The 16,368-nt window shown below is 41.7% G+C and overlaps 1 protein-coding gene across 1 annotated transcript in view; it reads right to left on the bottom strand.

The window, feature by feature from the left end:
- Positions 1-319: 319 nt before the first annotated feature.
- LOC115338603 (cytosolic phospholipase A2 epsilon-like) overlaps positions 320-16,368 on the bottom strand; it is a 35,898-nt gene continuing 19,849 nt past the window's right edge. The window contains exons 11-21 of the mRNA XM_030007251.2: positions 16,191-16,228; positions 14,129-14,276; positions 13,100-13,236; positions 11,893-12,115; positions 10,299-10,413; positions 9,062-9,199; positions 7,520-7,627; positions 6,121-6,312; positions 5,163-5,329; positions 3,651-3,837; positions 320-2,486 (exon numbers count right to left, since the gene is read on the bottom strand). Coding sequence (XP_029863111.1) covers positions 2,278-2,486; positions 3,651-3,837; positions 5,163-5,329; positions 6,121-6,312; positions 7,520-7,627; positions 9,062-9,199; positions 10,299-10,413; positions 11,893-12,115; positions 13,100-13,236; positions 14,129-14,276; positions 16,191-16,228 — 1,662 coding nt within the window. The 3' untranslated portion in view covers positions 320-2,277. The remainder of the gene's footprint in view (positions 2,487-3,650; positions 3,838-5,162; positions 5,330-6,120; positions 6,313-7,519; positions 7,628-9,061; positions 9,200-10,298; positions 10,414-11,892; positions 12,116-13,099; positions 13,237-14,128; positions 14,277-16,190; positions 16,229-16,368) is intronic.

Raw genomic sequence — 16,368 nt, 5'->3', positions numbered from 1 at the left:
CTGTCACTCCCACAGTGCCAATGGCCAAAAACCTCTCATTTTCACAAATAACATTTGCAATCCACATCAGAGACAGCCCTTGTGGGAGGGAGGGACCATGGCTCGCTTTGTACCCCTGCAGTCTGTCTCTGAGACGTTCCTTTATCCACAATGCTCACAGCAAATATTTGGTATAATCTTATGCTCTTTGCAAAGATAACAACAAGTTTTGTTTTCCTGGAACAAGGAACACACTGTGAACCTGGAGCATATTACTGAAATGCCTGAATATGTGGAGCAAGGCAGAATATTCGTTTTGCGAACAAGCCTTTATTGTCTGGTATTGTATACAAGAAATATCTGCGTGTAAATAACATTTCATCAGAGCTGGAGGTGGCATGAGTTTATGGCCAAAACCTGTGTTTATTTTTTCACACCAGGGATTTCAGGTTCAAATGGAGGTAATTCCCAGGGTTAACATAGCACCGTATTTCTGATTATGACTGGTGAAACTACTATAGAACAAAAAAACCCAGCAGAAGTGCATATTTGTTTAAAATCTAAAGAGTTTCAAATGTTAATATTTATGCTCTGATCTTTAGGCTTGCAACATTAGGCTACAGTTGCACAAAAAAAGCAGGCTTTGGTTTGACATCATAAATGCCAAAAGTATCAGCAAAAGTCATTGTGAACCACTTTGTAAAAATAATTTGTCATTGTTTCTTGCCACAATGAAAATCCTCAGAGTGTCATTTTGCACCAAGCCAAACATGTTATTCGGCTGTAAATGAAACCTGTTATTTTCAGGTTGCGTTCCCTGGGCTGATGAGGTAGGTGGTCTATTAAAAAGAAGCTATGTTTCAAAACAAAGACGTTTTGTAAAATATTAACATGAAATGTTTCAACTTACCCAAGCATTTTCCCTGGTTTATTTTAGCCCCAGATTATGACATCTAGTTGAATGATTTTTTTTTTCACTGAATAGACTCTTTGTTCAAAATTTCCCCATTTGTCATTAGGACACAAAACTTATTAATAAAAAAAATGTATTTTTAGTTTTACTTGCTCCTGGAATGCAAAGCTTGTTATGGATTTATAATTTTTACAGCTCACCCTCAGCACTTTCAGCAGTCCAGAAAAGATATTTTCCATAAAAAGGAAAATGAACAAAGTTTAAAAATGCAAACCCACAACAAATGCTATTGGTGGATTTATGCTAGATCCCATGGAGGGTCTGTTCAGATTGTTTTAAGATGGTCTTAGTTGTTGCAGACTACTAACTCACTCCTGTTTATCTGCAGTTTGAACAGGCAGAACTAAACAAATCAGCATTTTTGTTGATGAGCGTATGTCCTAAACTGTTTAAACATTGAGTAAAACAACAAAGTTTTCATTGTCTAATAGAAGTAAAATATTTTCATTTCAAGCACTTTATAATTTAAGAAAGGAAGTTTAATATAAGAAGTAACTCAACTGGGAGAAAAAAAATCCAGGGTGTTTTATTTTGAAAGCGTCAAAATAAAATGTCGACTTTTTTATATACTGTCACAACAATCAAAACTGACAGAAATTCACAGGAAATTTTGATGTGCCCAAATTACACCTTTCACTTTAAAAAAATTTTTCCTTGAAAAACCTTACGCCCCTTCCTCCTAAGTTGTTCCTTCCCATCTACGTATGATTCATTCACAGCCCAAGAGAGCCCAGAAGGTGGATGCGATTCATGGGGCTGGCTGTGTGCCCACACTTGTCCCTCTTACATTTCCAACCTCTGCAGCTGCTCTTCAGGACACCTGCAAAACCGAGTTGACCCAGGGATCCAATACCAGCTTCCAGGCGTGTCTCAGGTTTTCTTCATTTTCCAGTGTTGGATGCACCTTGTGTTCCACGAAGAAGAATTGTGGGGAGCAGAAGTTTATACCCCTTTCTTACGGCCTGTAGGTATGTTGGCTGGGTTGCATTACTGTAGCACTGTGGTGGTAAAAAATGATTTTTCTATATGTCATACATTATAATAAGTTAGGCTTAAAATAACACTATTTCTTAAATCTAACAAGTATTTTAGTAAAGAGTGTTCTACAGACAACCTTAATTTAGGGAACAAAGCATATGTAAAAATTTCCCAGGCAATGTCTTTGCCTATAGAGGCCATTTCTTGGGAATGGAAAAAAACCCCAGCAAACCACTGAGCCACCTGGGCTAGTTTCTTTCTGTAGTGCAGAACGGCCAGTGTTCAAAAAGCTATGTCCCTTCTGTGTCCTAGAGCATGACAGAAGGTAGGGGCAGTTGGACAGGTGATTAGCACATGTTTCGCATCCTTCTTTGCATCGCTATCTGCAAGGCCTGCATAATCATCTGTGAGTTGTTCAGGATGTTGTATTCACTGAGGTTCAGCAGCCGGCGGTAATTCTCATCGGTATACCTGACCGAGAACATGCAGTAGGGGGAAAAGCGACTGGTCAAATCAAGTTGTCCTTCCTCCATCTCTGAGCAACAGCGCTTGACGCCTGGAGAGAAAGAGAAGTTGCTGCTGTGACATGGTGTTTATCTCAGTCAGTGACAAGCTGTCCACAGCAGCCCAAAGAGGGGGACTTTTCTCCGGAAGAAAATTCATAGGGTTTAAATGCATGAATAATGCAGGTCAGGTACCCCCCACCCCTAGGTCAAGAGAATGTTGGGTGCCTGAAATGATGAGGGCAGAAGGGAGAGGTGAGGGATGGCATTGTAATGGTCATCTACAGCTTACTCCTAAACATCCGTCTCATTAAAGCCATGGATCAGTCAAGGGTATCAGCCTGAAAGGGCACTCTGATAGCCACTGCAGGTGCACTGCAGGTCTTATCCTGAGCAGTTGGGACCTCTACGAACCCCGGCTGAGGGAGGCGAGTTGATAGTAACAGAATAGAATTCAAGTGAGAAAGGAATAACAGAAATATATGGAAACTTAAAGTTCCTGCAATCCTGAATGCAGTCTCAGGGGGCCTGCCAACCAGGATCCATCTCTGCCTTTCCATTTCTTGCATCTCCCCAACTCCACAAAAGCAGAATTTTAGACTTTACCTCCCTGCTACCAAGGAGCAAAGGAAATGCATCCTAGTAACTGGCAGTAAAGGAGAGGAATACAAAGCAGGTGGCCTGGCAGAAAAAGAATGACAGGCCCCAAGCACAGCACAGTGAGCAAAATGACCCCTGGGCTGATGCTGTACCAAAAGGAGACACAATGGTCTTGACATTGCAGGAGTTCAGCCTGAAAGCCAGGTTCTTGCTCCCACCCTGCTCATACATGACACTATGCCGCCTCAAGTGTAGAATGAAATCCCTGGACAACAGACAATATATGCAGGGGAAAATAATCTGAGACAGTTATACTTTTCCAGGAAAAAAATTTTACAATTAGCTAGCAACACTTTATGTCACAAATGGGAGAGACATGAAGGTAAACACCATCCGGAAGACAAGGGCTGTGTCTGTCCTCTTAGGGCCACAAGGATGACATGAATGAACATAGTAGCTTTGGCAGGGATGGGGAAAACAATTTTCATTAGCTAAAGTGCTCCACCATGAACCCAGCCAGCAAAGATAGCCAGCAGCAGAGAAAAAGGCTCTGTCTGAGTCAGGGAAGCAGGTAGTAGTGTCTTTTGTTTAATGCTTTGCCATCACTTGTAACTTACCAGGTGCTTTGTACTCTTGGAAGGTATCATTCACAAGCGGAAGAAAAATCACGATCGGACATCCTGGCAAATCTGAATCTTGGAATAGGTAGCACTCCTTCAGATTTTTCTTATCTTCATCAGTCAAAGAAATTTTGGGGAATGGGATTTTCTGCTCCGAGTAGTATTTGTACGCCTTATCTAGAGACTGGATTATCACAGAAATAGTCAGCATTGGAATTCTGTTTAGTTGTCTTAAAGCCCCCAAACTCTTATCTAGTATTAAGATTTAGTGACTCAGATCCATAGGGTGAGTTCCTTCTTATCAAGGGTTACTCTACACATAATTACCACACATAGTAACCAGAATGTTAATCAAAAGGTGTAAACACAATTTCAGAGTTAGAGAATCCAGGACTCTGCTTTTTAAAAAATGGAAGCAGTTTGCAGAAGTTTAAGGTAAAGCATGTCGTTTTAGTAAATGAAAGACCTGTGTTTAATGTATTGTATAGAATTAATTAGAAAAGAAAACCACAGCAAGAAAATGCTTAAGGTATCTTATTATGTGCTTGGAGGCCAGAAGATAAGACAGTTAAGTTTGAATGTGCAATTATGTCTCTGCCTGTGCAGGCACTATGGCCACCATGTTAATCAAGGTTGATATTTTACTGAGAAAGTCTGAAGTACTAGGCTATACTGTACTTTTTCCCTGAAATGTTTAATACGATATCATGTCCTACTATGTACTGTGTTATTTACTCTGCACCACCTAACATTGGACACTATCAAATAGGAAACAGTCTCTACTAAAGTGCTTAAAATTGCAGCAGCCTTTCTTCATAAAATTAATGTAGGCAATGTATGAGGCTGAAGTGAAACTTCATTACGTGTGTGTCTCATGCATCATATGGCTTATTAACAGCAGCACACGTGTTCTCATTCACAAAAAATAATTCCACTTAAGTGGGCCAAGATGCTTAATAGCAAATTTCTAACTAACCTCAGTTTCTGAGATATAAAGACCCAAATTTCTTTTCTGCAAGGCCTTATAGACAGCTAATTAACTTTATCTCCACAAAACTGGAGTTTCTGCAGGAAGGTGCTTGTCATTGAATTTTCCTAGTAGCATCTTATTTGTCAACCCAGGAATGATCTGCCTCTGACTATCCACTTTACCCCTTTTATATTGTAACGTAAGTCAGGAGAAATCACTTCTTCATCTTTATGCATATTGCTGTGCAGAGTCTGGAAACCTGCTTGGTTCAGCATAAAGCAGAAGAGGCTCTTCCCAGCATTCTGGAAGAGACCGTGCTGATGTCCTCTTGAATAATTCAACATGTTTATAAACCAGCAAGAGAGATTCCAGGAGTGGCAGGAAGAAATAGGAATGATATTAATCACTACAGCGAAAAAGGTAGGGGAATGCAGTAGTTAAAAACTGAACAGCTGAAATAACTAGCAGTTCTAGGTGCTACAGGCTGGACATCTACAAGCAAAAGGAGAGACAACACACAGTAACAACATCCTCCTCACCGATATATGAGATCCAGTAGTATAACTTAAATATATGATGACATCCACTTCCCTCTGTGGCCTTAAAAGTGGTGGACTGCTGGTATTGATGAAAAATCCAGCGTCTATCATGCCCAGGTGATCAGAATTTTGCATCAGCTGGTTGGGACGTGAGTCTAACACAGTGTCTAAAAGGAAAATATTTCTTGAAATAAGAAATGATCTGTAGGTATTTTGGCTGGAAAAAGAAATTCAAGGTGGAACTGACTGTCCCAGAGGCCTGGTTTAATTTAATTACCATACTACTGGGTTGTCAAATAGGTATGGGAAGGTCTGCAAAATGCCACCTAAGTTTCTGTTCTGAAAAATCTTCTATGTTGAGATTCCAGGCAATATATTCCAGTAACTTGTCATACTCATTAGTGCCAGTAAGCTACTTCTAATACTTAACCTAAATCTGCCTTGCTTCATTTCAATCATTGTTTCATCTTTTGTCCGCCATTGATTTGGAGAACAAAATATTCCCATCCCTTTTTACATTTGGATTTATGCCTCCCCCTCAGTCCCCTCTTCTTTGGACTCCAAAGCCCCATTCCCTTCCAGCTTTCTCTTGTAGGTCATATTTTCTGGGATATTCCAGTTGCATCTGAAGTCAGAGGCACAGTCTTGCCAAGTTAAGCTTTCTCCCATGTTCACTCTGCTCTTTGTTTCTTTAAATTTGGTTCTGTGGGCTGCAAGCCTACCCTTTCAGTCTGGACCACAGAGATCTCAGCTAAACCACATAAACACATGCTTACATTTAAAAACAGTCTTAAATACCTGGCAGCAGTGCAGTCTTAGTCTCTTCTCTCCATTCAAAAAAGAAATGTCCTTTCAGGAGATTTTTTTTTCCCCTGCCAAGCCTGACAGGGTTCTTTCCTAAATTCCCCACCCCAAAACCACCTGAAAATGACACCTGTTAAATATTAGTCTCCATTACCTTTCCATCGACAGAAGTGCTTGTTCTCCAGGTAGTTGTTATGCAGCTGGTAGCCCTTCAGGAAATTGTGGTGCTGGGCAACGGAGAAGCGATCAGTCAGTGCTCCCCGAAGGGCACTGGACAGGGGGCCAGGAGGAGTGTACATGCGAGTCCTCAGCTCGTGGGGTCTTGTCGGCAACACTGGGTCTTCATCTAGAGGAGGGGAGAAAGATTGGTGAACTGTTCGTTAATTGATGTTCATTTCTGGTTGTCCTGGTGTGCAGGAGATCTCAGGGGGTGTTCTGGGATGGTTCACTAAGCACACAAAAACTATTCTGAAGGAGAGGAGTGGCTGCTGGATAAAGCTCTGCTGATGGTCTTCAGCTTTGACCTGAAGTTCATCAGAAGCAGTCTTTAGTCCTGGAAAAGGGACACCTTAAGGGAACGAAGCAATTCAGAGAATGTCCTGTCAGGAAGTTACATATCCTCACAGGAAGATATCATGAAACAGAGGCAAGCATGGAGAAAATGGGGCTGAACCGTATGCTCCCACTCAGTCAGATGGGCAACAACAGGGCACCACGGGGTCTATTGCAACAGTGACAGCTTCTACCCTATAATCACCCATGGCTACATGAGCATATGCTTAATCAGTACAGTGAGAGCATCCCAGGAAAACCTGGGGCATACATTCGTATTTAGAAACTACAGGTAGTTTTCAGGGTGACTACGTGGCCACATATGTGGGTGAAAAGTAGAAACGGCACAAGGTGTGGTATTTTGAAATCACAACCTGCTTTGCTGGACCAAGTGGCTGACAATGCAGCAGGAGAGGCTTGGTGGTTTCCGTGATTGCACAGATGTATTTCTTTATTTTCGGGATGTCTGTAATTATAGTTACTATCATATTAAATGATTTAGCAATAAAACCATGGTTTCTGTATTGCTTCAGAAAATACCCTCTGGGCCTCATTTATCTTTGTGCCAAGATGAATCCAATGCAGCAATTACTGTACCGAGTAATAGAATACAAACCCAGGAAATATTGATTAACCAATTGATATTCAGGTTTATTCTCTGCACAGGCAGTAAAAATAACTTTATTCTCTGCCACTGGTTCTTGGTTCTGTATGGCTGAGTATGAATGGGCAATGTCAAAACACTTCCTGAGAAATGCATGACCCCTGTAAAAATTCCTCTTAAGGACAGAGCCTTTTAATCAGTAGGGTTTTAGTAACTTTGGTAATTACAGCAGCATTTCCCTGATTACCCTTTTCCTCTCAGTCTTTATGGTGGGAGGGGAAGTTGCTATCTCTTGGGAGGATCCTATGATGCTGGCTTCAACATAGTTGACAGGATGATGCCAAAAGGCATCCAGAAGACTAAGTGACCATAAGTGAAAGGCTTAACGATTTCTCACCAACTTCTTCTATTCTGTCTTGTGTCCATCTTGTCCAGAAGTCCTCTGAACTGTGGGATAGTCCCCATATTTGTAATAGGTTCACAGAAAATATACTGCTCCACATACCTGTAAAAGAAATTAGTGAACACAAGGACACATTCTAACAAGAAACTGCCTTTGTCCTTCTATTTTAACCTCCTGGATTAATTTTTGAATGGTCTTAATTCAAATATTTCTAAACTTTTGGGCTGTTAAATTCCTCTTAACTTTCTACGGCACTGGTTCAGGTCATGCTGCCATCAGTTCTGTGCCTAACCTACCGCATGGCTCTGACACACGGTAAAGAGAGAGGAGAATGGGAGAGAAGTAAAAGAAAAAAACCCACTCGCTTAAGAAGCGAAATAAGAGCCCACATAATGCAGACATCATAAAAACATCCTTTCCATCCCTGTCTTCCTTACTCCAGCTTCTTTTTCTGCACACACTTTAATCAGCTTTCATGTGCCCTGTATTATTTCACAGTGGGATGAACTGACTTTTCAGCCATTTGGTTTGTAAGAGAAGATCTCACCCTGCAGCATGTAAAGGCTCACAGACACAGTGGCCTCCTGCTCCACTGTGCACTCTTGTTTCCATCCAGGGCTGCCCCTCTCTGCCTCCCCACAGGGGCGCTGGTGGCTTTGTTGACAAAACACAATGCCACCATTTCATCTGCCACTGTAAATTTAAATATGTGTTCTAATTAGTCTACCACAATTGGATTTCTTCATTTTCAGTGGGGCACAAGATACCAGTACAGCATACACCAGTACAGTATGTAGAAAATTAATTTCCCAGTAGTGGACCAGGTAAAAAGGGCCAGCGCAAGAGGTATTATTTTAAAGATACTCCTTGGGATTATGGACTATTTAATATCACAGCATGTTTACTGAAACCAAGAAGCTTCTAAGCAGCAGGAGTGTAAGAAGACATGACTGAAATCGAACTCACACTGCTCTGTGTTCACCTGCCAGTGATTCTGACTCCTCGGTAAAGGGATATTATTACTTTTACAAACACCCATCAGTACAAGTCAGGGACTGACCAGAGAGATTCAGAGACCCTTCACTTCTGGTCTCATTTTTCATCCTGGGCAGCCTGTATCTTTAGTAGATGGAATTCTCTACATGGAGTTGAAGTTAAACCTCGCAGTGGAAGCACGGCTGCAGGTTTCCTGCTGTCTCAAAATTTTCTTAAGTTGGAGTGCATTCAGACACGAATTGGAAGAATAACCAAAGAAGTGGAAACTATTCCTTACAATGAAAGAATTAAGGAGCTTTATCTATTCCATCTATAGCACACAACGTTAAAAAGTTTGCGCATACCAAGACAGTGACAAGAAACTGAAGATGTGGGATTTTTTACTGTATTCTTTTGGACAAACTACCCCCCCCACCGCCATTTCCCAGCAGGTGATATCATAGCAGCATTCAGTACGTTAGACCAGAAACATCCACCCTTTGGTTAACAGCATTGCACCCCTCCAAAGTGCCTCCGTGCCAAGACAACGCAATACATCACCTTGAAGGTAGCAGATCCGGGATTCGGGGAGCTTTTTTAACAAGCGTCCCATGAAGAACTCGCTTCCGAAATGCTCTGTGCGAATGAACGCGCCATACTTCAGAAGTCCCACCTCGTAGGGGGTGAACTCCACCCACTCTGCAATACAGCCACAACGGGACACTTAGAGGGCTCTCAGCCGGGTGTGGAGAGAGGGGCACGCATTGGTCTGACCTCTGTTTGCTACGCTGCCTTGGCAAAGCCTTGCTTATACGTGACCTCCTGCGGGGCCAGGCAGCTGAGCTCAGACGCTGTGACGATGGGGAGGCAGGAGCAGTTACGCTGCTCATGGCGGCGCTGCCGGTGGCACAAGCACGGCAAGGCTCCAGCTCGTACACGCCCCATATGCACGCACCAGTCCAGGGTTCTCCCGCGTGTGCAAGGTTTCACTCTGCCCTTGCGTATGCCACATCTAGGTGAAAATACTTCCACGGTTATCGATACAGATAATTTAACTTCCCTTGGATAAATTGGTTATGTACAAAGACAGGTACTCTGCTCTTCAGAAGGGAGGTTTTTTGTAAGAGGCCAATTACACTCTGTATGTGTGCTACTAAGGAAGACAGAACTAGTCTTTGACTTTCTCGTATATCGTCTCCAAGTGAAGTGCAGTTTTCTGATATAACTGCAGTGTGAGCAAAGACTGGGACAGAAAGATTATGGACTGTAATTTCCTTTTCACTCAGAAGTGGTTCATCTTTTCACCTCAACCATAAAAAATTTGATCTGAATTTCTTCTCCGCCTCTTCTCCTCCTCCAGCTGCTTCTCCTCGTGGAAAAAAAATAACCAAAACAATGAGCAAAGCAAAAGATTCAGTTGGGAGTAGGTTGGATGCTTTCCCAAACTTTATCATAACTATGTGGTCTTTCTTCATATTGAAACTATAACAGGGCATTGACAAAAAGCAGTATTTAATTCTCGGAAAATTCCAGTACTTCTTAATTCTAGGTGGATCAGATAATATTTCAAAAATGGCCTTTCTGGCAGGATTTTGACTGTGTATGTCTAGACAGTGAAATGCTGATCTCAAAAAGCTCTTGTATTAAAACTGTAAGGCATGGCGGTAATGGCTATTTCTCCAAAAAGCAAGTAACACACCAGGACTGTTTTCTCCAAGTGCTGCCCGGTAGAGAAGAGTGAATCACAGGAATTCAGCTGCCAGTTTTAGCCCCACAGGATCTGAAACATCATCCTTACCTTTGAAATCATTGGTGCTGTAGCTGTCCCGGACACTGACCGACACATAGATGGGCAGTGGGTTCTGGCCGTCACACAGTGCTTCTTGCTGCTCTGAAAGTTTGTGGGGGTCTTTCTGGTTTTGAAGAAAAACAGTTTTGTGAGAAGAGATGGAAACAATGCATGGTCGATGGCCCCAGTGCTGGAGGAGCCGGGTGGCTCTGCCCCCAGCGTGCAGGACATGCCATGGCAGGTCCATTGCACAGAGTATTGGAGGCACCCACCCACCGGTGACAAACCAGTCTCCCAGGGTCCAGCCTGACTTTGTGCACGGGTTCACAAAAAGATGCAGAGAGGGAAAACTACTTCTGCATACATGTCTGTACGTACTAGAAAGCACTGCCCTGGCAAGAAGGAGAAAGGGCAAGCTGCCCCTTAGGATGAGGAGCGTAGTGAGCAGTCCTTGCTCTCCTGGGGCTGAAGGAAGCCATTGAGCATGTCGGCATCGAGTTTCCTTTCTTAGTACACAACAGCTATCACAGTCCAGTGTTGCAAGGGGACTGGAATTTGGTAGCAAATTATTTGCATCCCACCCAGCTTCCCTTCTTTTGTGGAAAAGCATATTCTCATTGAAGAGGTTTGTAAAAACCACAAATTCTCATGAACTGCTGACAAATTTAAGAGCAGCTAGTTCTGACAGATTAGAGAGAGGTTAATGGTTACATAGCAATAGTCAGCACTGCTCAAGGGAAAGATGTTTGTCTAGATTGTGAGGGGGACCTCATCCAGGTGATATTAAAAGAGAGGCACCTATTCAGCTTATACCTTTGTTTAGTATTCCTCTCTGTATGTATTTATTTTCTGTTTACATATATATAATAGTATATATGTACTTATATAAAAATAAATAAATAAACCCAAATGAAAGGCTGAATGACTGCAGCATTTCTGATCTTACTGGAGGACACTTCTGTTGAATCCTCAACCACTCATCCCTTCCTGCTTGGCAAGTGCCAAAGCACACATCCTTGAACTGTGGTCCAGCTGGAGAGAAGAGGGAGTGGACTGCTGTACTGTAGGGGTAGAAACCACTTCAAATAATAGAAAAGCAACTTTGTTATTGCTTGTAAAAATTAATATCACTTAAACCAGCTACTGTCTGAGCAGTCCTTCTCAGCAAAAGTAAAATATGCACTTGCCTTTAGTGTACCTGCAGATCAAGTTACCTGCCAGTGGATGCAAATCACCAAGCACTCTAGCTGTTTCATGCTTGCTTCAGATAGTTTTCACACTGTTGAGATTACTCTGCTTTGCATCTTGAACAACTTTTGCATGCATAATCTGCATCTTAGGCAGACTGCCCGAGATTGCCTCCACTTCTATTTAAATACCAGCCAGAGTTCAAATGGCTGCATCCACAACCTAATTTATTAACATATAGGATGCATTTCTCCCTAGGCAGACTCTTAAAGGAAATTAAAAAATCTGAGAGTTTGTTGACATGGAGAACTCCACTCTATTTTGAGGGACGTTCTCTCAAATGATGGGCTAGTTTCCTCTCCATTCACTAAGAGAAAAATACATGGTTCTCTAAGAAATGGAATATACATCATACCCCATCATTTAGTAAGTACTCAATCATGAGCCCCCAAAGATCTATAAATGACGTCCTGTATCCCTCTTCTTTCCGCTGACAAAGCTGCTTGTTGTAGTACTTCATGCGATCCATAGAGAAACAGCCCATCTTGCATTTGGTTGCTTGTTTCTGGGCTTCACCAATATGCGAGTCTAGGTCCTTCTGTGACCAGTAGGCATCTCTGTATAAGTTGGCCATGGTCCTGGAGAAAGATAATACAGACAGCAAAAGTCAAAAGGAGCACAAAAAGATTTGAAATTTTGTGCCTTTGGGGGCAGAGGTTTACATTTAGGGATGCACTTCTGCTCATACATACTCTCGTTCTGCTGCTCCCTCCAGCAGCGTGAACACTCCAGAGTTTCTATGACTGTTTTAAAGATGGCCCTGAAGGATAAGGGGTTTTTAATATGTTCTTTTCTTTTTTTTTTTTTTTTTAAACAGAACTGGCAGCAGCTTAAGAGATAAAATTGCCAGGCGTGAACATAGGTACAATTCTGAAGCACAAATTGAGCAGAAAATTATCATAAATTTTCTTTGCTTTTTTTTTTTTTTCTAGAACCACAAATCAGTTCACACCAGCTGCTGTCTCTTGGCTTTGTATCACTTACTGTTAATCTTATGGTATCACTATGCTTTATTTTAACGCCATCGTCTATTTTACCAACATTCCCTATGTAGGACCATCAGGTGTTCGGCAGTTGTACGTCCTGTGAGCAGGGAATAATGCTGCCCAGGGGAACTTAGTCCTTTCCCAAACTGACACGTTGCAGGGGTAAGTGTGCACTGTCCTGCAGTTTTCTTTGTGTGACCAGTTAGAAAGCAGAGCCAATCTCAGAAGTTACTGGGAACAACAACTGGGACATCAGCGGAGAGAGGAAGAGACATGATGCTATGGGCATCCACAGTTACATCCACAATAACTACTTAGAAACCATTTTGACAGGTGTAATTGTCATATACATATTTAACTGCTGCAAATGTGGAATTGAAAAGCACAGTAAAGAATTGCTAATAAAAAATCGGCGCATCAGATCAAGCTAATATTTAATGGCCTGTTACTGAGAAACATTTTGTTTCTATGATGTTTGAAGAAAACCTCCTGATCTTGTCTGCTTTCAGAAGCTCCCCTCTGCAGCGACATCACCCTCAAAAGGCCCGGTCAAGCCTCCTGCACAAGCTGGCTTACCACGTGGTGCCGGACAGCCCGCTGATGTATGTTACACAGTCCAGGAGATTTAATTTCTTGAGTCCCATGAGGCTGCCGTATAGTCCTGTCATTGACTTCAGTCCTCCGCCTGTTGTGATGATAGCCACAACGGGGACCTGTTGGGCAGAGGAGGATGGGACATTCACACCAACAGCGTTCAACATCGCATCCCAGACTGCAATGGGATCTAGCCACCACACCCAGCCCAGATCCTGATCTAAGAGCTCGGGTCCCTTTTCAGAAGGAAAGGCTCCAAAGCCAAGCAATGACTGCTACTGCTGCTTCCCTTTGGATAAACATGGGTTCAGAGATTAACCCAAACCTGGGTTCTTGCCCATCTCTAGGGCAAATAGGGGCACAGATGATGAACAAGAAGAAACCTTTCTGTGGAGGAAACAATGTATTTTCTCTACACGTCCTACTCCTTTGCCACTTTTTTCTTCTTTCACACATCTACTACTACTGTATGAAAATCCACATACCAACCCCATGAAGAAATACACCCAGTTCACAGCCAGTGTTGTTAAGCTACCCTCATCAATGCTGTTATGCTTCAGTATCGTGAAGTTACTTTGAAGTAAATTATATTTATTTTAAGGAATTTCAAAACTGCAAGAAAGGGAAGATATTATAAGAAGCACTCAGAGATGTTTATCCTGAACTCTCACAAAGTGACAAAATTTGAACAAGGGAAGAAATCTTTGCTATGTAATGTATTTAATCTGCATACAGTATTTCTGAACCAAGCCAGTTACAGCATAGGATGGCAGAGATGAACACACCTCAAATCTGACAAATTCCAAATTGACAGTCGTGAAGGACACAATTACTGCAACTAGTGTTTCTTGCAATAACAAACCTTGGCAGCAGAAGCAAATGTACTTAAGACACATGGACAAGCTGGTACCCGCACAACAGATACATGTGGCCCATTTTGCTGACCGCTCATCTAGAAGAGTACATGAAGGCACTAGAAATTCAAGATCTACCTCCCCAACACACACGTACTTCATGATCCTGCAGATCCTGTTGTAGGTGAAAAACATTTTTCAGGGCACTTGCTACATATCTCTTTCTTTTCCCCAGGAAAGCCATCTCCTCTGAACATAAGTCAAACCCAAAGCGCATGTCCAGGTCTTGGTGGCATGAACAATTACTAAGATAAAAACAGGCACATATTTTACATATTAACACACCCATATCGATCTTAGGACTTCGATCAAAGATAATTTACAGCACCCTTCCCTTCAAACACGGTGATGCAAAGTGACAGGAACAAGAATATTCTGACTATTTTAAAAGTAAGAAAACTTATTTCAGTTAGTAAGCTTAACCATGCTCCTACTAATTGATGAAGAAACAATGTACAGTATTTACAAATGAAACAAAACATTCAAATGAATATTCTAAAACTAAAAGAATTACAAGTTTAGAAAATCTGTGCAAATGGTCCAAAGTGTGTGTATTTTTTCCTATTTCATAGGCTATTTTCTCATTCTAAATCTAAAATAAAACCTGATTTTCAAATGTTGAGGGTTCCAAGGTGAAGGAAAATTCTCGTGTTGAGGAACTCGAGTGGGAACGCATCCCCCTCTAGCGGTGAGCATCGCTGGGGAGGAAACCCCTCCACCCACCTGCCGGGCACGGGTGGCCGGGTAACCCTGCTCGCTGGAGGCATGACCTTGGTGACATCCAGCCCCTGGATGGATGGAGATGGGTCACTGAGTTTAGTGGGGCAGGATTTCACCCCCACTGCTCTGATCTGCCTGCACTTGCACAAGCCGTCTCACAGGTCAACGCTGGCAGTTGTATTTCACGTCAACCTTGACTCAAAAGTTGTAAACCATAATATTCCTCAGAGGAAGAATTCATCTGCATCAGTTTTGAAATTTAGTAAGACATTCCTTAAAACTCCACTGTCGTAGCTTATTACCCCGGGCTTTTGTGCTCTTCCGCTCACTAACCTCCTCCCTCCTCTCTCTTCTTGCCCCGTGCCTACAAGACTTCAATGGGCAAGAGATCTGGCATGGTGTCTTCAGGCCAGAGCTACCCGTGGACTCCTTGGCTGGCCAGCTAGCCCTGGCCAGGCATTGTAAAATGGCAGGGGTTTGCTTTTTCTTTCAGTGACAGAAGTTCTCTCTTCTACTGGGTCCATAATTTCAATGAAACTAGTAATTAAATTTATTTAGGAGATTTCTCCACCGTCAGATTTGGATAAAATCAGCCAAATTATTACAACTGTATTTGTAAATGAAGACATGCAAGGGAAATTGAGTTAGGTGGAGCTGCAAAAGCCAGTTTTCATTGTAAATCAAGATACAAACTACTTTTAAAGTTCTCTGGAAGTAAAATAAGTAAGAGGGAAGCATTTTTCCTATCCTGGAATAACACTGGGTTTCCTGTTGTCATTGATCACTAGCCTTTCTGAAATGAATGATAGAAAGCTCTGTTTGAATTCAAAATTAAGTTATTTTTCCCTTTTATTTCCTCATCAGACACACACACAAAAAGATCAGTTTGCTCAGTTCTGTATGTTACATATAGCTACGGATAACATGAAACCTCTTCATGTTTACTGATGAGTATTAAAGAGCATGTCTATAAATGTCAAATCACTAGCCACATTGTCTACCTTAATTTCTACTCAATATACAGTATAACTGGACTTAACAGAATACAAAGTTATTGCTACTGTGTATTGCCAGTTAAGAAAAAAAAAATGTTCATAAATTCTGATCAAGTTTAATGTTTACTCCTGTCTATTCTGCTTTTTTAGTCAGCTTTGTTCTTTTTGTGAATTTCAGAGACTGACGTTGATCAAAAATAATATTCTGTGGTCAGAAGGGAAGGGATAATGCTAAAATAAATACATGTTTATCAACATTTATTGATTAAAGCCAAATATTCCTAAGGCTAATTATGTATCTTATACTGTGCATGTATTTTATGTTTTATTAAAAGCACATTCTAGTTTTCAGACTAAGAATGCCAGCTTCTGTAATTTCCATGTGGCTAAAACAATATCTAAATCAATAACCCAAGTCTTTAGGAACAGAAGAAGATCTCTTACCAGCTTTGTGCTGTCACATTCAAGTCAAATCTTTTCTCCTGGAAAACAAGAATGTGTACTATATTTTTTTAATTTTCATTTTAAAATTTCTTTTCTCCCTTTCTGTCTTGGGGTCAGAGCTTGATTTAGACCCCAGCAAGTTCTAGCAATCACAAAGTTAAATGTCTGAGATCTCGGC

This window comes from Aquila chrysaetos, chromosome 2 (assembly GCF_900496995.4).
Source record: "Aquila chrysaetos chrysaetos chromosome 2, bAquChr1.4, whole genome shotgun sequence".
Classification (NCBI taxonomy): Eukaryota; Metazoa; Chordata; class Aves; order Accipitriformes; family Accipitridae; genus Aquila; species Aquila chrysaetos.
Note: the sequence above shows the minus strand (reverse complement) of the source record. Positions and strands in the feature narration are given on the sequence as shown.